General features: G+C 63.8%; 1 protein-coding gene across 3 annotated transcripts in view; it reads left to right on the forward strand.

Moving 5' to 3' along the window:
- Positions 1-19,830, forward strand: part of RASGRF1 (Ras protein specific guanine nucleotide releasing factor 1) — a 28,786-nt gene that overhangs the window by 7,896 nt on the left and 1,060 nt on the right. Inside the window, exons 2-26 of one of the 3 annotated variants that reach the window (XM_066328137.1) lie at positions 602-708; positions 1,600-1,747; positions 4,084-4,176; positions 4,836-5,089; positions 5,346-5,425; positions 5,791-5,984; positions 6,374-6,483; positions 7,122-7,240; positions 7,570-7,730; positions 8,427-8,490; positions 8,770-8,906; positions 9,143-9,225; positions 9,827-10,075; positions 10,670-11,040; positions 11,335-11,460; positions 11,981-12,151; positions 12,406-12,518; positions 13,016-13,128; positions 14,442-14,502; positions 15,812-15,915; positions 16,271-16,355; positions 16,908-17,105; positions 18,040-18,119; positions 18,758-18,875; positions 19,130-19,198. In XM_066328137.1, coding sequence (XP_066184234.1) covers positions 602-708; positions 1,600-1,747; positions 4,084-4,176; positions 4,836-5,089; positions 5,346-5,425; positions 5,791-5,984; positions 6,374-6,483; positions 7,122-7,240; positions 7,570-7,730; positions 8,427-8,490; positions 8,770-8,906; positions 9,143-9,225; positions 9,827-10,075; positions 10,670-11,040; positions 11,335-11,460; positions 11,981-12,151; positions 12,406-12,518; positions 13,016-13,128; positions 14,442-14,502; positions 15,812-15,915; positions 16,271-16,355; positions 16,908-17,105; positions 18,040-18,119; positions 18,758-18,875; positions 19,130-19,198 — 3,408 coding nt within the window. The remainder of the gene's footprint in view (positions 1-601; positions 709-1,599; positions 1,748-4,083; positions 4,177-4,835; positions 5,090-5,345; positions 5,426-5,790; positions 5,985-6,373; positions 6,484-7,121; positions 7,241-7,569; positions 7,731-8,426; positions 8,491-8,769; positions 8,907-9,142; positions 9,226-9,826; positions 10,076-10,669; positions 11,041-11,334; positions 11,461-11,980; positions 12,152-12,405; positions 12,519-13,015; positions 13,129-14,441; positions 14,503-15,811; positions 15,916-16,270; positions 16,356-16,907; positions 17,106-18,039; positions 18,120-18,757; positions 18,876-19,129; positions 19,199-19,830) is intronic. The other 2 variants (XM_066328139.1, XM_066328140.1) reach the window with 2 other exon arrangements.

The following is a 19,830-nucleotide window of genomic DNA, read 5'->3' on the forward strand; positions in this document are numbered from 1 at the left end:
TCCTTGGAGACTGCAGGGAAGCAGAGGAGCGGCACAAACCCGGCGGCGGCGGCACCGCACACAATTAGCACAAACACTGGAAATGTCAAGGGAGGCTAAAAATAGCCCGGCAGCGCTGCCACCCCCCGGAGCCCCGGGGAGCGGGACACGGGGGACCCGGGCTCGGCTCGGTGTCACCTCCCGGGGCTCCCGCGTGCGCCCCGGGCTCCTGTCCAGGCAGGGAGCAGAGGATCCGGGAATCAAGGAGGCTGGAAAAGACCCCTAAGGCCATCAGGCCAGCCATTAACCAGCGGATGCGGGTCCGGGTCAGCATCCTGGGCCCTCCGCCCCTTCCCCAGGTGAGGGTGTCCCGCGTTCGGGGCTGCAGCGCCCTGCGCTTGGGTGGCTCTGGTGGTTCAGGTTTTCCTGAGGCTGGGGCTTTGCCCAGCAGGATTCCCCTCGGATTTTCCTCGCCAGTGGCGTGGCTGTGCTGAGGGCGGCCCGTCGTGGCCGGTGTGTTTCCAGACGTGTTTTTATCCGATGGCCCGGCCTGTGGCAGGGCAGGAAGGGCTTTTGCCAGCCCCGGGTGCGGTAACCACGGCCCCTGTGCTCGCCCCCGCAGCACTACTTCACTGTTAACTTCAACCATGAGAACCAGAAGACGCTGGAGCTGAGGACCGAGGACGCCAAGGACTGCGACGAGTGGGTGGCAGCCATAGCCCACGCCAGGTGTGCCCTGTGCCCGCGGGTGGGCTCCAGGGGGAGAGGGCAGGATGAGCTGGACACTGCCAGCAGGCGGAGCAGGACGCTTCTGTCCCCAGCCCCATGCTGGGGACCCTCATTCTGAGTGCTCAGGTGTTCCCCTGTCCCCGTCCCATGGCACCAGCCATCCTGGCAGGCTGGCACTGCCTGGCCCAGGGAGTTCCCGGTTCACCCCGAGGCTGACGGGCTGTCGGGAAGTTGGGATTCCCCTGGGATTCGAAGCCTGCTGAGGAGAGGGTTTGTCCAGGCTCCCGTGGGTGCCCCGAGGGCCGGCAGAGGGTGGGTGCCGTGCAGAGCAGTCAGGAGCCAGCACGGGGCTGTGGGGAAGGAGGGTGCTGGGCTGGCAGTGCGGGGTGGGCTCGGGTGGGAGCTGGGAGCAGGGAAGGGGACAAACGCCATCCCCCAGCCCCTGCCAGGAGCCTCGGAGGCGCCTGTGCCACACACGTCCTTCCTGAACCCTTGGAAGCGGCGGGTCACAGGGATTCGGCCACGGGGATTGGAGTCTTCTGTGACTCCTGCGATTTCATTAAAGTTCGCTCTGTCCTTGCCGTTAGCCCCTGGTGGGAGCCCGGATGGGCGCTTTTGGAGAATCCCCAGCCGCAGGAGCGGCCCCCGGGCTGTTCCCCGTGCCGGGGCTGGGCAGGGCTGGGGCAGCCGACAGCAGCCCCCGATGCTGGGGGCTGGGCTGGGCTGGGGCAGCCGACAGCAGCCCCCGATGCTGGGGGCTGGGCTGGGCTGGGGCAGCCGAAAGCAGCCCCCGATGCTGGGGGCTGGGCTGGGCTGGGGCAGCCGACAGCAGCCCCCGATGCTGGGGGCAGGGCTGCGGGGGAGGGACGCTCACGGCCGTGTCTGCTGCAGCTACAGGAACCTGGCGACAGAGCACGAGGCGCTGATGCAGAAGTACCTCCATCTCCTGCAGATCGTGGAGACGGAGAAGACTGTTGCCAAGCAACTCCGGCAGCAGATCGAGGACGGCGAGATCGAGATCGAGCGCCTCAAGGCCGAGGTGAAGCGGCGGGCGCTGCCCCGTGGATGCGCTGACGCTCGTGGGGTGACCGCGGGTGATGTCCCCGCGTGGGCTGTCACCGCTGGGCTCCTGCTGCTGCTTTCAGGGGCACAGGGCTGCCCCTTCTCCCGCCGGAGGGGCCAGGGCATCCCTCCCTCGGGGGTTTTCCTGGCGGGAGTGGTGCAGGAGCGGCTGTGGTGGCCCGGCACCGTGCATTTGGGGGCTGCGGAGGGTCCCTGGAGGCTGCTGGAGAACGGCAGGGTTCACGGCAGCAAGGAGCACTGGGGAGCGGGCTGGGGAGCTGCTCCTCGCCTCTTGTGAGAGGAGAACACAGCGGCTGTATCCCCGGATGGTTTGGGTTGGCAGGGATCCCACAGACCAGCCCGTCCTCTCCTCCGGAATCAGCCCACGTCCTGCCGGAGCCCAGAGCGGGGGCAGCTCTGCCCTGGGGACACTGAGCGGGGCACAGGGCTCCTGCTCCCCGGCTCCGGGGCACGGCTGTGGCCGCACAGATGCTGCTCTCTGCCCTCCTGTGGGATCAGCCCCTGCCTGCAGCTTCCCCGGCGGCGATTCCCTCGGTGCGGGCCGTGGGAAGGGTGACCCGAGGCCGGGCACGGCAGACAGCAGCGAGCTGCACGGATGACTCAGCAGACGGTGCCGAGGGACACGCGTGTCCCTGGGCCACCCGGGAGGAGGAGGAGGAGGCTCAGGAGCTGCCTGGCAGTGGGGGTGACGCTCTGTGGCACTGGGGATGCTCGGCAGAGGGAGAACACTGGGCGTAAAGGTGCTCCTGGTGCTGTGGGGTGCTCTCTGGCAGTGGGGTGTCTCTGGCAGTGGGGTGTCTCTGGCAGTGGTGTCCCCCGTTTCATCCCTGTGCTGCCTGGCTGCCCTGCAGGACCGTGCCCGGTGCCCCTCACTGCCTGGGCGCTGCGGGTGGCTGCTGGGGCTGCTGGAGGGGGGCTGGGCAGTGGGGAGGAGTGGGGTACCCGGGGGCACCCCAGAGCTCAGCCCTTCCTCAGGGACCCTCCTTGGGCAGTGGTGTTGGGGTGGGTTGGCAGGGCTGAGACCTTGCCACCAGGTCACTGAGAACCTCAACACGACCCCACAGGAGGCGTCTGAAGAGGCAGGGAGGGTGGTTTCACCTCTGCTAATGGTGGGCTTTTCCTTACATTTTGAATTTTTGGGTTCAGTTGTGCAGGTCAGTAACAGTCCCCGGCCAAGTGTTAGGGTGCACAAAAAGCTCTAAAATGTCCTCTCACATCTGATCCATGCAATGAAATGGGGTGAAACAGAAGTGTAGAAGCTGGATGGGTGACCACGAGCCTGTGGCCACCAGCTCTGGTGTGTTCCTGCTTTTTCCAAACAGCCCAGACACCAAACTCCACCTTTTTTCCTCCTCTCTGTCCAAAACGGGACATCTTCCCCCTCCCCAGAAAAATCCTCTTTCCAAGTTGTTTCCTTCTGTTCTCGCCTGCAAAATCAGAGTCCAGATCACGTTTTCCCAATTTCCCACGTTCAGAGTGGCACATGTGCTGCTTTCTTGCCTTCTCCTGTCACTTCCCGGGCGGGTTTGGCCGTGGGGGCCGGGACACGCGGCGAGCAGAGGAGGGAGAGAAAGTACAGGGAGAAAGAGTGAGAGCCAAAGGCGGGAGCTGATGGCTCTGGTCCCACAAGTGCAGAAGGGCCGGGGGGCTGCTCCCCGCCTGCACGCCTCGGGGGCCAAGTGCTCAAGATTTTTCTGCCATCTTCTCTCCAAGTTGTGTTTATTGAGCTGCTGTGAAGGTGTTTTTTGGGGAAACAGGGATGGGGTTTGGATTGGGCACCCATCAGGATTTCCAGGTCCCGGTCCTGGCAGGGTTCAGAGGTGCTGAGGAGCTGGTGAGAGCTCAAGGAGCCCTGACAGCTCTGCCACCTTTCTTCATCTGCTTCATCCACTGATTGAGTCCCCATCCCTGGAGGGATTTAAAAGCCATGTGGATGTGGCACTTGGGGACAGTGGTGGGTTAGTGGTGGCCTTGGCAGTGCTGTGATGGGGTGGAGCTGCTGATCTCAGAGGCTTTTCCAGCCTGAAGTGCTCTGTGGGTCTGTGATGCCCATTAGGACAGACCCAGCTCAGCGTGTCCCTGTGTGTGTCACTGAGCCAGAGGCTCACACTGTATCCGGGACAGCAGCAGCTTGGGATGTGCTCAGCCCCTGGGATGTGCTCAGCCCCTGGGATGTGCTCAGCCCCTGGGATGCCCTTGGCCCCCAGGATCCCCTCAGCCCCAGGATCCCCTCGTCCCCAGGATCCCCTCATCCCCAGGCAGTGCTGGCAGCTGCCCACCCCTTGCCCACAGATCGCGTCCCTGCTCAAGGACCACGAGCGCATCCAGGCCAGCCAGAGCAGCGCGCCCAGCGACGATGACAGTGACATCAAGAAGATCAAGAAGGTGGGTGGTGGCGAGGGTTGGCACCGGGGGGCCCAGCAGGCACGGCAGACGTGCTCCGTGGGGGGCTGAAGGAGGTGTCAGAGCAAGTGTTTCTGTCAGCGGGGCTTTTTAGGAGGAAAATGTGTTGTGCCCAAGTGGGAGCTCGTCTGTTAGCATTCCAGCATTCCTGGGAGCACGAAGTGTCCCAGCCAGTGCTGGCTCCTGCAGCACCAGCCCCTCTGACTTCTGCTCCCATGGCTGTCACAGCTTTTGTTTTGGCAAAGGAAAAGCCATCACCCCGGCAGCATTCCCACAGGGAGCCCGTGTCCGGGGGGCAGGAGCCCTGGGCACAGAGCAGGACGTGCTGTGGGTGCCCAGTTACACAAGGAAGGGATCTTAGACCTCATCTCCTTCAGCCCCTGCCGTGGGCTGGCGACCTTCCACTGTCCCAGCTTGCTCCAAGCCCCACCCAACCTCCCCTTGAGCACTCCAGGGCTGGGGCAGCCAGGGTGCTCTGGGCAGCCTGGGCCAGGCATTCACACGAGCTGTGGCATTCCCAGCCCGGAGCGTTCAGAGCAGCACCAGGAAGGGGCAGCAGCACACACAGCTCGGTGCGGAGCCGGGGAGGGCCCCCGCCTGGCCCCGGTCCTGTCCTTAACCCCCAGCCACTGCTCCCCCAGGTGCAGAGCTTCCTGCGGGGCTGGCTGTGCCGGAGGAAGTGGAAGACCATCATCCAGGACTACATCAGGTCCCCCCACGCCGACAGCATGCGCAAGAGGAACCAGGTGGTGTTCAGCATGCTGGAGGCCGAGGCCGAGTACGTCCAGCAGCTCCACATCCTGGTCAACAACTTCCTGCGGCCGCTGCGGATGGCCGCCAGCTCCAAGAAGCCTCCCATCACACACGACGATGTCAGCAGCATCTTCCTCAACAGGTGAGCTCCACCCTGGGCACCCCAGCGGCTCTGTGCCCTCCCTGGTGCTGGGTGCTCAGTGCCAGGGCTCCCTGGGCGTCTGCAGCTCCTGTGCCTGCAGGAGCCCTCTGTGCTGCCTCGAGCAGCTGCCCCTCAGCCAGCCAAGGGCTGCCCTGCTCCCCCTGGGCTGGGCATTTTGTCTAATTCCTCCTTATTCACCTCTCAGTCGTCTGTCTGTTCTTGGTTTGGCTCAGTCCTCTCTCGGTTCCTCTTCCAGCGAAACAATCATGTTTCTGCACCAAATTTTCTACCAAGGCCTGAAGGCGCGGATCTCCAGCTGGCCCACGCTGGTGCTGGGTGAGTGCTGTGCCTCCTCCTCCTCCTGCTGCTGCTGCTCCTTCTCCTTCTGCAGCTCCACGGGCGTTTGCAGCAAAACACACTGCACACCGTGTCCTGGCTCGGTCACGTCAGCCACGGAGTAGAAACCTCAGAGTGACCAAATTCTGCTTTTCCTGGTTCTGCTGGGAGCTGGGGCTGGAGCGTGCACAGGGAGGCCGATGCTGGGGAGCATCACCGTGTCCCATCAGCCCCTCTCTAAACTGAGGCTGGGCAGAGCTGGGGGGCACAAGGAGCAGGAGAGTGCTCTGGGTGGGCGAGAGGGCTCAGGGGGCTGTGCCTCAGGGGGCTGGAGCCCCCCAGCCACGGGCCTGCTCTGCCTGCAGCCGACCTCTTCGACATCCTGCTGCCCATGCTGAACATCTACCAGGAGTTTGTGCGGAACCACCAGTACAGCCTGCAGATCCTGGCCCACTGCAAGCAGAACCGAGACTTCGACAAGCTGCTCAAGCACTACGAGGCCAAGCCCGACTGCGAGGAGAGGACCCTGGAGACCTTCCTCACCTACCCCATGTTCCAGGTGACCCTGCAGCCGGGGCTGCCCCAGGGGTGCTGAGGGAGGTGGGTCGGGCAGTGCAGACCCCGTCCCACAGTTGGCATTGTAGGGCTGAAGGGGGCCTGGGGCTGGAGCCCGGTGGTCCCACACGGCTCCTGGGACCCTCCTGGGCCATCCCTGCGGGGGAACTCTGGGTGCTGCTGGCTCCCAGTTACCCCACACCTCTGGGGCAGGGAAGAGCAGGCTCCTGGGCACAGCCCCTCCTTGTTCCCCCCTTCATTCAGCTTTGGCACAAGGAGCTCTGCAGCCTCAGGGTGTCCCCAGCCACGGTGTCCCCAGGCCTGGCAGGAGCGGCCCAGGGGGGGGCCCTGCTGTCCCCTGTGCCCCACTGAGCCCTGCTCTGTCCCCCTCAGATCCCCAGGTACATCCTGACCCTGCACGAGCTGCTGGCCCACACACCCCACGAGCACGTGGAGAGGAACAGCCTGGATTATGCCAAGTCCAAGCTGGAAGAGCTGTCCAGGTGAGAGCTGCTGATCCATCCCCGGGGTGTGGCACGGGTCCTGGCTGCTCCTGGCCAGGGGCAGCATTCCCCAGGGCTCCTGGATGAAGGAATGAGGGCTCTGGAGGACTGGGATGGCTCGGAGTGTCTGGTTCTGTCCTCTGCTCGGGGCTGGTGGGGCTGTCCCATGGAAGGCACAGAGTACCTCTGAGAACTTCACAGGAGCACTTGGGAATTGGCCATAATTCCTTGGGTTTTATCCTCTTCCTCCCCAGCCCACGGACTGGAATGTTCTGGATGTCAGTGCCAAACCCACCCGCACACTTTAAGTTCTGCGGAGGGTTTCCATCCCTTTTCCCACTCCTCAAGGAGCAGGGGTATCAGAGAGAGCTGCTGATGCGGGGATGTGTCTGCCCTAAATCCGAGCCCTGTGATTCCCAAGCGCTCACATTTCAGTATTTATCACCAGGAGGCACAGTCTGGGCAGATGCACAGGTCACCTCTGGCTGCTGGCTCTGTCTGGGTGGATACTGCTGCAATTCCCTCGAACTCCTGCAGTTTTGGTTTTACCTGGTGCAGCCCCACCGTGTGTCCAGAGGGGTTGGGAAAACTCGTGCAGATCCCACCCCAGCTCTGGTTTTCTCCCCTCCATCCCTCAGGATAATGCACGATGAAGTGAGCGAGACTGAAAATATCCGGAAAAACCTGGCAATAGAGAGGATGATCATCGAGGGCTGTGAGATCCTGCTGGACACCAGCCAGACCTTTGTCAGACAAGGTGTGTCAGCGCCTGTCCCCTCTGCGGTGAACGCGAGCCCCACGGCCCTGTCCTCTGTGCTCTGGGGACATTGAAAAGCACACCTCAGTTCTGAGTTTCTGCTGATCAGGAGCACACCACGCTCGGGCAGTTGTGGCCCTTTAGGGCAGTTTTGTCACTGCGCTTGTCCCCGTCACGGCGGGAGGCGTTCGGGCCGTTCCCGGTGCCCCACCCAGGAGGAGCTCAGCCAGCTCCCGGTGCCGGTGGAGCGCCCCGGGGTGGGGGACAGGGTGGGCTGGGGACAGGCGGGGCCGTGCCCCGGCCCGGCGCTGAGCGCGGCTCCCCCGCAGGCTCCCTGATCCAGGTGCCGATGTCCGAGAAGGGCAAGATCACCCGCGGCCGCCTGGGCTCGCTGTCGCTCCGCAAGGAGGGCGAGCGGCAGTGCTTCCTCTTCTCCAAGCACCTCATCATCTGCACCCGCGGCTCCGGGGGGAAGCTGCACCTCACCAAGGTGAGGGCTCCGGCCGTCCCCGAGCTGGGCTCCGGGCCCCAGGGACCGCCCTGCCCCGGGGCTGCGGCCACCCGGGCTCACTTCAGCCGCTCCTTGTCGGAGCCGAGTCACGGGAGCGGTGGGAAACGACGAGGTCTTGATAAGAATTTACCCCGACCTGCAGCAGAAACGCTGCCAGTCTGTTCTGGAAGAAGCTGGAATCGCAGCCCGGGCTGTCTGTAGCACTCCCGGCTCCTCCGGTGGCTCCCTGGGCCCCCGTGTTTATTTGGGGAAGTTTAGCAGTTAATTGAGCAAGAATCTTACAGAAATTGCTTGTTACCGGCATTAAATTATCAGTTTGAAGAATTACGGTCCGTGGCAAAGAGCTGATAATTGCAACAACAGACTTTGGGAAAATTAAATTTAAAGCTCCTATTAAATAATTTATAAACAAATTGGTTGATCGGTTTGACAAGGAAACCCAGGGATCCCAGCAGGCAGAGATTTTTGTTCCCAGTGAAAGCAGGAGCTCTGTGTGTCCCTCCCCTGGGCTGTGTGTCCCCCTGGGGACATGGAGCTGTCCCCAGCCCTGGTGTGGGGGACAAGGATGGAGGAGCTGCCAGCCCGGGGGGTCCCACTGCTGGGGCCTGAGTGCCCTGGGTGGGGCTGTGCTGGGGTCCCCAGGGTCCCCGTGCTGAGCCCGCTGTCCCCCCGCAGAACGGTGTCATCTCCCTCATCGACTGCACGCTGGTGGAGGAGCCCGAGAGCACCGACGAGGACGGTACGTGCGGGCAGGGCCGGGGGTGGCCGGGAGGTGGGTCGAATCCAGGTGCCGGTGGATTTGAGGAACCCACGACTGAGGTTTAATTAGATTAATTAATTAATTGAGCGCTGTGAACCAAGCAGACCCACACTTAGACAGACCTGACCTTCCTGGGGCAGCCAACGACCCACAGAAACCTGAATAAACCCTCCTTGAAACCCGACTGAAGCCCTCGCTGGGAGAGAGGGGACGGGAAAGGCTTTCCCAGTCACCGTGTGCGGTTTTTCTCTTCCAAAGCCAAAACATCAGGACAGGACATTGACCACCTTGACTTCAAAATCGTGGTGGAGCCGAAAGATTCCTCATCCTTCACCGTCATCCTGGTGGCCTCGTCCAGGCAGGAGAAGGCTGCCTGGACCAGTGACATCAGCCAGGTAGGAGCCGGGGAGGGGCTGGGGAGTCCCCGGGACGAGGAGCTGCCCCGGGTCCCTGCTGGGCTGTGCCTGGCTTTGGTTCACACCTGGTTTGCCGTGTGCCTGCGGCCCCACCACTCCTGGGTTTGCACCCCGGGAGCTCTCCTGGTGCCGCCGGGAGCTGCAGGGAGCGGGGATGTGTCTGCTCCGGAGAAAGCCGAGCCCTGACTCCCCTCCTGCCGCCGTGTCTCTCGCAGTGCGTGGACAACATCCGCTGCAACGGCCTGATGATGAACGCCTTCGAGGAGAACTCCAAGGTCACCGTGCCCCAGATGATCAAGTGAGTGTGGAGGAGGGCTGGGACACTGCTCCTGAGGCTGCCAGGAGCCTCGGACCGCTGGGACCCCTCCGGGACCCCCGTGGCCTCCCCGTGTGCTCCAGGGCTGCTCCTGTGTGCTGATGGGCAGCGTTGATAAGCTGCCGAGGGATCCGCGTGTGCTGGGGAGGTGGGAACGGCAAAGGGGAGAGTTGAGAGGAAAATAACAGCAATAAAGAAGGGGTAAAAGTGCCAGAAGGGAAGGGCACGGGGGCTGTGGTAGGTCCTGGGGTGCAAAGGCTGTGCTGGGACATGTGTGGGATGAGGGGGGCTGGTCCCAGCCTGCGGGATGGGGCAGCACGGGGCTGTTCCTGCCCCATTCCCTGCTGCCAGCCAGGGGAAGGGTCTTGGTTTGTGTGCCCCTGGGCACGGCCTGTCCACATCCCTCTGCCTGCTGAGCACTCCGCCCGTTCCAGGGCGTGGATTTCCAGCTTTCCCCCTGGGAGCATCCCCACCCACATTTTCCGTGGGGACACCCTGTGCCAACAGGGCTCCTCCTGCACCATTCCCATGGTCTCTTGGTTTCGTTCCAGGCTGGAACCACAGATATCTTGTTTCTCTGCAGGTCTGATGCCAGCTTGTATTGTGATGATGTTGACATTAGGTTCAGTAAAACGATGAATTCCTGCAAGGTCCTGCAGATCCGCTATGCCAGTGTGGAGCGGCTGCTGGAGAGGCTGACGGACCTGCGCTTCCTGAGCATCGACTTCCTCAACACCTTCCTGCACTCCTACCGCGTCTTCACCACCGCCCTCGTCGTCCTCGACAAGCTCATCACCATCTACAAGAAGCCCATCAGCGCCATCCCCGCACGGTGAGGCTGCAGGGCTGTCCCCATCGCCGGGGCTGGCCCTGTCCCTGCTGCCACCCTGGTACTGCTGCCACCGTGTCCCTGCTGCCACCCTGGTACTGCTGCCCCAGGGTCTGTCCTGTCCCTGCTGCCACCCTGTCCCTGCTGCCCCAGGGTCTGTCCTGTCCCTGCTGCCACCCTGTCCCTGCTGCCACCGTGTCCCTGCTGCCACCGTGTCCCTGCTGCCACCCTGTCCCTGCTGCCCCAGGGTCTGTCCTGTCCCTGCTGCCACCCTGGTACTGCTGCCACCCTGGTACTGCTGCCACCGTGTCCCTGCTGCCACCATGTCCCTGCTGCCCCGGGGCTGGCCCTGTCCCTGCTGCCACCCTGGCACTGTCACTGCTCCCCCCAGCTGGGATAGCCCCAAACAGGGGGAGGAGATGAACCCAAGCCCTGCCGGAGTCCCCACTCCCGGGAGGAGCTGGCTGCAGGGTGCTGGGGCTCACCTTGGCTCTGCTGTGCCTGGGGGGATGCCCTGGGGTCCCAGTGCCACGGAGGGATCCCCAGCACCTCCTGGGCAAGGCAGGGACCGGCTCAGCCTCTGCCTGTCTCTCCAAGGTCCCTGGAGCTCCTGTTTGCAAACAGCCAGAACAACAAGCTGCTCTATGGGGAGCCCCCCAAGTCCCCCCGGGCCAACCGCAAGTTCTCGTCGCCGCCGCCGCTGTCCATCAGCAAGTCCTCGTCCCCCAGCCGCCGCAGGAAACTGTCCCTCAACATCCCCATCATCACGGGGGGCAAGGCCCTGGACCTGGCGGCCCTGAGCTGCTCCTCCAACGGCTACGCCGGCGTCTACTCCTCCATGGCCCCCTTCAGCAAGACCACCCTGGACATCAACAAGCTCTACGTGTCCGGGAGCTACCCCAACAAAATCCCAGACGAAGGAGAAGCGGCCTCGGAAAAGCAAGAGGAGGCGCTGCCGGGCAAGCAGAGTGAGTCCCCGTGGGTTTGGGGATGGGGGCTCTGGTGCAGAGGGGCCAGTTCAGGCCCTGCCTCCTGAAACCTCAGTAATTTTTATCAACAAAAGCTAAAAGAGCACCCCAACCCCGCCACCTCAAAGAAAAAACCTGTCCCAAAATATCCCCCAGAAAGGGCAGAACTCTGGACCTTTCCTAGACGTGGTGGCTGCGTGCAAAGCTGCAGTGGGGCAGACTTCAGGAGAACGGGAGGATTAAACGTGGCTGTGTTTGTGTCAGAGGGTGTAAAGGGGCTCCCTGTTCTCCCAGGCTCCGAGGTGTCTGTCAGGGAAGAGTCGGACACGGATCCCAACCACAGCGACGAAGCAGAAGCTGAAGCTTCCCCAACGAAATCTCCGACGACTCCCAAGTCCGTCAAGTGCAAAAACTCCTCAGGTACCCGGGGGGTGCCCGTGCGTGGGGCTGGCACGCGTGGGGGCTGGCACGGGTGGGGGCCGGCACGGGTGGGGGCTGGCACGCGTGGGGGCTGGCACGGGTGGGGCTGGCACGGGTGGGGGCTGGCACGGGTGGGGGCTGGCACGGGTGGGGCTGGCACGGGTGGGGGCTGGCACGGGTGGGGCTGGCACGGGTGGGGCTGGCACGGGTGGGGGCTGGCACGCGTGGGGGCTGGCACGGGTGGGGGCTGGCACGGGTGGGGGCTGGCACGCGTGGGGGCTGGCACGGGTGGGGCTGGCACGGGTGGGGGCTGGCACGCGTGGGGGCTGGCACGGGTGGGGCTGGCACGGGTGGGGGCCGGCACGGGTGGGGGCCGGCACGGGTGGGGCTGGCACGGGTGGGGCCGGCACGGGTGGGGGCTGGCACGGGTGGGGGCTGGCACGGGTGGGGGCTGGCACGGGTGGGGGCCTGCCCGGGCAGCAGCAGTGCCCACGGGGCTGTTGGATTTCTCCTCCCGCAGATTTCTCCCTGTTTTCCTACAACAACGGGATGGTGATGACGTCCTGCCGGGACCTGGACAGCGCCCGCAGCGCCCTGTCCGCCACCTCGGCCTTCGCCATCGCCACGGCGGGGGCCAACGAGGGCACCCCCACCAAGGAGAAGTACCGCAGGATGTCCCTGGCCAGCGCAGGTACCCGCCCAGGACACGCCTTTGGGGTTCCCTCCAGGCAACTCCGGCTGGGAAGAGCCCCCAGAGCCCGCTCCAGGCCGTGTCCTGGGGGTCTGGGCACGGCTCTGCCCGAGGGACGCGCAGCTCACGGGTGGCCCCAGGTGTCCCAGTGTCCCCTGACACGGCAGCTGGGGAAGGGGAGCTCCTTTGGCAGCCCCAGAGCGGCCGGGAGCCCTCGCTGGGGGAACTGGGCTGTGCTGAGCGGCCTCTGGCAGTTTCAGGCTTCCCGACGGACCAGAGGAACGGGGACAAGGAGTTTGTGATCCGCAGAGCGGCCACCAACCGTGTCCTGAACGTGCTGAGGCACTGGGTGTCCAAACACTCGCAGGTGGGCAGGGGCTCTCTCATCTCCCCCTGACAGCAGGAGTCAGCCAGGGCTCAGCTGACAGGGCACTTTGGCACCGGGGTGGATGAAGCAAAGAGGTGTAGATGGCCAGGAGCAGGGTCCCCGGCAGGGGACAGGAGTCACAGCCCCGTGTTTGCACAGTCGGGGTGCAGAGGAGGGGAGCTGGGGCTGCTGTCCCCCTGGCCGGGTGCAGGGGAAGGGGAATCTCTGGGTTTGGTGCCTGTTGGGGGGCTCAGGACGGGGTCAGGGCTGGGAGCCGGAGCTGCCGTGCTGTCCCTGCCTGCACTGGGGGCACTGGGAGGGCGCTGGCTGTCACTGGGGAGTCACACAGCTCTCCCAGGTGGGGCCGGGGCGATGGAGCTGAGAGAGCCCGCAGCCTCCGTGCGCTGGGATCCTGCCGGGAAGGGACAGCCCCGTCCCCAGCCGGGGACAGTGTCACTGCCAGCGCAGTAACCCCGCGGCTGTGCCGCCCTTGGCAGGACTTTGAGAGCAACGAGGAGCTGAAATTCCGGGTCATCGGCTTCCTGGAGGAGGTCATCCACGACCCCGAGCTCCTGACGCAGGAGAGGAAAGCGGCCGCCAACATCATCAGGTGAAGGAGGGGCCGTGGGAGGAGGTGACACTGCGGCTGCTGGCTGTCACCTGGGCTGGCGGCAGGCACGAGGGCTCCGGGGGACTGTGCCGGGGCTGGGGAGCGGCCGGGAGGAGGATGAGGAGGATGAGGAGGATGAGGGGGATGAGGAGGATGAGGGGGATGAGGAGGATGCGGAGGAGGACGGGCGGTGCTGGCTGCGTTCAGCCTCAGCCCACGGTGGGCTCGGTGCCGAGCCCGGTGGGCGCTGGTGACTCCTGGAGCGGCTCCGTGGGCAGGCTGTGCCCACCTTTGGCACTCCGGGTGTGCCCACTCCCCATGCCCAGGGCAGGGCGCGTCCTGCGCAGCGCTGACACACGGGGCCGTGGGGCCCAGGGCTGTTTCTCTCTATAAAACCAGCAGAGGCACTGCAGGGGGAACACGGGCTGGGAGCCCCCCGAGCCCAGCCCCCCGAGCCCAGTGCCCCGTGCCCAGCCCCCCGAGCCCAGCCCCCCGAGCCCAGTGCCCTGTGCCCAGCCCCCCGAGCCCAGCCCCCTGAGCTCAGCCCCCCGAGCCCAGTGCCCTGTGCTCAGCCCCCCGAGCCCAGCCCCCCGAGCCCAGCCCCCCGTGCCCAGCCCCCCGTGCCCAGCCCCCCGAGCCCAGTGCCCTGTGCTCAGCCCCCCGAGCCCAGCCCCCCGAGCCCAGCCCCCCGAGCTCAGCCCCCCGAGCCCAGCCCCCCGAGCCCAGCCCCCCGAGCCCAGCCCCCCGAGTCCAGCCCCCTGAGCCCAGCCCCCCGAGCCCAGCCCCCCGTGCCCAGCCCCCCGAGCCCAGCCCCCCCGAGCCCAGTGCCCTGTGCTCAGCCCCCCGAGCCCAGCCCCCCGAGCCCAGCCCCCCGAGCTCAGCCCCCCGAGCCCAGCCCCCCGAGCCCAGTGCCCTGTGCCCAGCCCCCCGAGCCCAGCCCCCTGAGCTCAGCCCCCCGAGCTCAGCCCCCCGAGCCCAGCCCCCCGAGCCCAGTGCCCTGTGCCCAGCCCCCCGAGCCCAGCCCCCTGAGCTCAGCCCCCCGAGCCCAGTGCCCTGTGCCCAGCCCCCCGAGCTCAGCCCCCCGAGCCCAGCCCCCCGTGCCCAGCCCCCCGAGCCCAGTGCCATGTGCTCAGCCCCCGAGCCCAGCCCCCCGTGCCCAGTGCCCCCCGAGCCCAGCCCCCCGAGCTCAGCCCCCCCGAGCCCAGCCCCCCGAGCCCAGCCCCCCGAGCCCAGCCCGGGGCCGTGGTGCCCGCCTGGGGCTGGGGGGCTCGGCTGCTCCCCGGCTGCTCTGACCCTGTCATTCCGTGCCGCAGGACCCTGACGCAGGAGGATCCGGGGGACAACCAGATAACCCTGGAGGAGGTTGTGCAGATGGTAAATGCTCCTTCTCTCCCTGTCCCCGTGCCTTGGGATGTGGGAGGGCAGCGGACACAGCTCCTGGGTGGCTCAGAACACTTGCTGCCCTTCTGCATTGAAAAAAACCCAACCAAACCTGTTCCCAGAAGAACACAAGAGCCACTTGAAACTGGCCTGGAGCCCCTGAAACACCCAAGATTCTGTCCCCTGGCTCTGCTGGTGGCTTCTAGAGGGGCCAGTCCCCCTTGTTTGACCTGCTGCCCATAACTGTGTGTTCTGGAAACTTCCTCTGAAGAGGAGAGAACACAAAAGCCCTTCACTCTGCCCCTCAGGCTGAGCAGCAGCAACCTGCAGCCAAAGGGGTGGTGGGAACACGAGGGTGCCCTGGGTTTTGGGTCGTGAGCGGGGGGCTGTGTGGTGCTGACCCTCTGGGGTGTCTGCAGCCCCCCGCCCTGCCCAGGGGCCGCGGGTCCCCCCTGCCCTGGGCTCTGCCGGGGGGTGCCCCACAGCTGCACCCCCAAGTGCCCCTGGAGCTGGGGAGCAGGCACACAGGGTTTGTTTGCTGGAGCTTTCACAATCCCTGTCCCGAGGAGTTGTGCAAAGGGCTCTTGCCTTGTGCTGGGCTCTTGCGTGTGTGTGTTGATCTTGGGGGGTTCTTCAGTGTCACCAGGGCTCTCTGGGGCTTGTTGGGGTTTATTTGGGCGGGATGTCGGTGGGGTTTGTTTTTTCAGTGGCTGATCCGCTCCCTGAAGGCAGCAGGGGTGGAGGTGTGGCAGGGAGTGGCACCAGCCTGTCCCGGTGCTGGCCTGAGCTGTGACCAAGGGTTGGGTGTCAGTGACGATGTCCCTGTGACTGGTGTGAGGACAGTCACCAGTCAGTGGACATCAGGCTTTGGCTGCCACCCCCAGGGTGGCTCCATGTGGGGACCACCCTGAGCCCGCAGGTGCTGCTTGGCCAGAGCCAGGCAGTGGGGACAGGCTCATCCCCGTTCCCCTGCTTCTCTGGAAATCCCTTGGAAGAGGCATTTTGCCCCTCCTGGGCAGGGGCAGTGGTGCTCCAGCGGAGATCCCTGGGGGCTCTGTTAATTAAACAGCCCAAAGGCTGTGTGGTTAAACCCCTGGGGTTCCCAAGGCTGGGAGGAGCTGGCACTGCGTGGCACAGGCACGATGAGGGCTGGGTGCCCCCGGACCAGCACAGAACCGCACACCCCAGGCTCTGCTCTCCTTTGGCTTGGGATCCTGGCCTTGGCTTTGGGTTTGTGTTTGTGGCCTGTGGGAGCTGTCACTGTGCTCCTGCCTGGTGAGCCCCACCGTTCTCTGTCCCGCAGGCCGAGGGGGTCAAAGCAGAGCCCTTTGAGAACCATTCAGCCCTGGAGATCGCAGAACAGCTGACCCTGCTGGATCACCTGGTCTTCAAGAAGATCCCTTATGAGTGAGTGACCCCACGGGTGAGGAAAGGTGGCTCTGCTCCCCCAGGGCCCCAGGGGCAGCCTGGCTGGGCTGACCCCACAGAGGGCAAAGCCTTCCCGGGCTTTCCAGTAGCCCAGACTTGGCTCAAGTGCAGATTTGAGTCCTGCTCCTGCGGCCCCTCTGCTGGTGTCCCCAAGGTAACCAGCTCAGGGAGACCCGCCCACAACCATCCCACTTTCCTCCGTGTGGGCCCTTCCAGCAGTGTGGGGACAAAGACCCCGGGATCTCCATCCAGTGTGGATGCAGTGGTGCTTGCAGGGCTTGGACATCCCATAAAACGGGGAAATAAAAGCTGACCTGACCACTGTGGTTTGCAGAGAATTCTTTGGGCAAGGCTGGATGAAGCTGGAGAAGAACGAGAGGACTCCATACATCATGAAGAACACAAAGCACTTCAATGATGTAGGTGCAGGCACAGGGGGGTGGGCACAGGGCAGGCAGCTCAGCCCCTGCCCCAGGGCTGGCCTCTGGGAGGGTCACCTGCCCCACAGGCCTTTCCTGCCTCGGGAACCTGTGCAGGTGGAGCATCTCCTGGTGCAGCTGCTCCTCTGGGGCTGCTGTGCCGCTGTAGGACACGGGAGAAAAATGAGACACTCCGAATATTTCAGAAGGCAAAGAGCAGAGAAAAAAGCTTTATTGTCTAATTCTTACTACCTTTGATAAGGTGTTCCCATACAGACTTAACGTGATCGGGGTGAATAGGAACAACACCTCTCTAATCCCATTGGTTAAACCAGAGAAACAGCAAAACACCACCTGGAGAAAGATTGTCTTGAGAAAGGAGAGTTGTTGGCCAAGACTGTTTTGAGAAGAAGCTTCCTTGAGAAATTTTTCCTTGGGGAAAAAGTCAGCAGCTGCCAGCAGCTGGAATCTAACCCCTCTGTGGGGTTGGGGGGCACGGAGCTGTGCCCAAAACCCCCCTAAAGCTCGGGCTGGGCGCCGTGTCTCCCCAAGGTCAGCAACCTGATCGCCTCGGAGATCATCCGCAACGAGGAGCTCAACGCGCGCGTCAGCGCCATCGAGAAGTGGGTGGCGGTGGCCGACATCTGCCGCTGCCTGCACAACTACAACGCCGTGCTGGAGATCACCTCCTCCCTCAACCGCAGTGCCATCTTCCGCCTCAAGAAAACCTGGCTCAAGGTCTCCAAGCAGGTAGGGGCGGCCCCTGGGGCGCACTGGGGCCGGGGCAGGATGAGGTGCGCTGGGGAGGACTCACACAAAGGAGGAAGGTGTTTGGGATCTTCTCGGGAGGGAGGTGGTGTGGGGACAGGCTGCCCCTGCCTTGGAGTGGGGTTTGTTCCTGGATCACGGGACTGTTTGGGTTGGAAAAGCTTCTGGGACCATGCAAGTCCGACTGTTCCTGAGCACTGCCAAGGCCACCACTAACCCGTGTCCCCAAGTGCCACATCCACATCTCTGTCAAACCCCTCCAATCCCTCCACCGCTGTCCTGGGCAGCTGTGCCAGCGCTGGACAGCCATCCAGAGAATTTCCCAAGATCCAGTCTCTGCCTCTCCTGGCACCACTCCTTTCCCCTTGCCCCATCACTGGTTACCTTGAGAGGACACTGGCCCCAGCCTGCAGTCAGACTTTGCCCAGAGAGCCCCTGTGGCTGCAGGGAGAGACTCTCTTCACAGACACAGTACAGAGACTCTCTTTAACTGGTTTTCTGGGCTCCTCAGCCCCGTTATGGTGAGCAGGATGAATTCCTGTTTGAGGCACATGGCACAGGAGTAGCTGGCTCTCACTGGTGCAGAGCCAGATGGAGCTGAGCTGGCAGCACCGTGGGCTCCTATCAGCCAGGAGCAGTCGCTGTTGCTGTAAAATGACAAACCTGTGAATGACAAGAGGCACTGGTGAGGGCAGAGGTGGGAGCAGGGGGAGGCAGCCAGTGCACAGCCTGCTGACCAGCGGCCAGGGGTGGCAGCCAGGGCACTGCTGTGCCCGTGGATGTGCAGGAACAGCTGCTGGGGTGAGGTGCCCTGGGCAGGGCGGGATGGAGACGACCCTGTGGCTCTGCAGCCTTCACCCCCGGCTGCAGGTTCAGAGTGGGGGTTCTTCCAGAGCAGCATTTTGGTTTCTTGCAGACAAAGGCTCTGATTGACAAGCTCCAGAAGCTGGTGTCGTCGGAGGGCAGGTTCAAGAACCTGAGGGAGGCACTGAAAAAGTGAGTGAATGGTGCTTCTCCTCCTCTGCCATGGCTGCTCCCCGCTGTCCTGGTGTAGGGGGACCTGAGCTCTGCTCCCAGGAACATCCAGAGCCTGCACTGAAGGGTCCCGTTGAGCCAGCACAGTGCTGGCAAAGTGATCCCCAGGACTGAGCTGCTCCTTTGTGCAGTGTGTGGAAAGATGGGAATAAAAAGAACTGCAAAGGAAAAAATCACTGCCAGACACCAGAGAACAATCCTCCCCATCCCTGTTATAGGATCATCAAATCCCAGAATGGTTTAGGTTGGAAGGGAGCTTAAAGCTCATCCTGTTCCATATCTCTCCATGGGCAGGGCTGCCTTCCACTAGACCAGGTTGTCCATGGAAGCTTCTAAAGGTCTTCCTGACCTCTGTCAAAGCTGCCCTCAGCTCATCTCCTGATCCCATGGCTTTGTGAGGGGCACAGCCTCAGGTCCTGCCTGTGCTGCTGGGGATGAGGCCCCGGAGGCCAGCAGCCTTCCCTGGGAGAGCCTTCCTATTTCAGAGAGAGTTGTTCCAGTTCTGCTGACTGCAGAGCTGTCCCCTTCTCCCCTGCCCTGCCCCAAGCTCCTAAGTGAGAAAATTGTATTCCTCCTTTCTTTCTGGATTACTCCCGAAGTTGTGACCCCCCGTGTGTCCCCTACCTGGGCATGTACCTGACTGACCTGGCGTTCATCGAGGAGGGCACCCCCAACTACACTGAGGATGGCCTGGTGAACTTCTCCAAAATGAGGATGGTGAGTGCTGCAGCCCACTGGCATGGGCACAGGGGCTGGGCTGGTGTGCTTGTGTCCCCTCAGCCTTCCCCAGCACAGCACCAGGAGGCCACATGTGTCCCCTACACAAACCTGGGCTTGTTCCCAATGTGTGGGAGAGACAAAATGGCCTTTGCACTGTGCTCTGCTGGGTGCCCCTGCCCTCTGGGCACTGGGACGGGTTCCCTGGGCGATGGCTGAGCCATGAGCACCCTCTGTGTTTTGTCCCCACACAGATCTCACACATCATAAGGGAGATCCGCCAGTTCCAGCAAACCTCCTACAAGATCGAGCACCAGCCGAAGGTACAGCCCTGTCCCCAGAGCCACGGGCGTGCTCTGCTCCTCACCTCCCTCTTCCATCACAGAATCTCAGCCTCCAACGCCTGGCAGCTCCACGCTGGCCTCTGCTGCCGTGGGGCAGGGGATGGGGGGAGGCTGTGGGGCTCCAGCACACTCCTCCCGTGGCCCCCGGGCAGCTGCAGCAGAGGACTTGCTGCAGAGGGCAGCTTCCATGGACAGGCTCGGAGTGCTCCAAGGGCTGCACCCTGGACAGGCTCAGAGAGAGCTGCTGAGGGGCAGCACCCCCTCCCCAGGGAGCAGAGCGTGTCCTGCAGCCCCCTGCCAGCCCCAGCTGGCCTCTGCCTCATGCTGGCCCTCAATGTGATGAGCTGAAAGGTCTCAGCCACCCTTTGGGGTGGGCACCTCGTTTCCCAGGGTCTGGGTGCCTCATTACCCAGGGTCTGGGTGCCTCAGCTCTCGGGGTTTGGGTGCCTCATTTCCCGGGGTCTGGGTGCCTCATTCCCCGGGTCTGGGTGCCTCGTTCCCCGGGTCTGGGTGCCTCATTCCCCGGGTCTGGGTGCCTCGTTCCCCGGGTTTCGGTGCCTCATTTCCCGGGGTCTGGGTGCCTCGTTCCCCGGGTCTGGGTGCCTCGTTCC

Source organism: Sylvia atricapilla, chromosome 13 (genome assembly GCF_009819655.1).
Source record: "Sylvia atricapilla isolate bSylAtr1 chromosome 13, bSylAtr1.pri, whole genome shotgun sequence".
In the NCBI taxonomy this organism is placed as follows: domain Eukaryota; kingdom Metazoa; phylum Chordata; class Aves; order Passeriformes; family Sylviidae; genus Sylvia; species Sylvia atricapilla.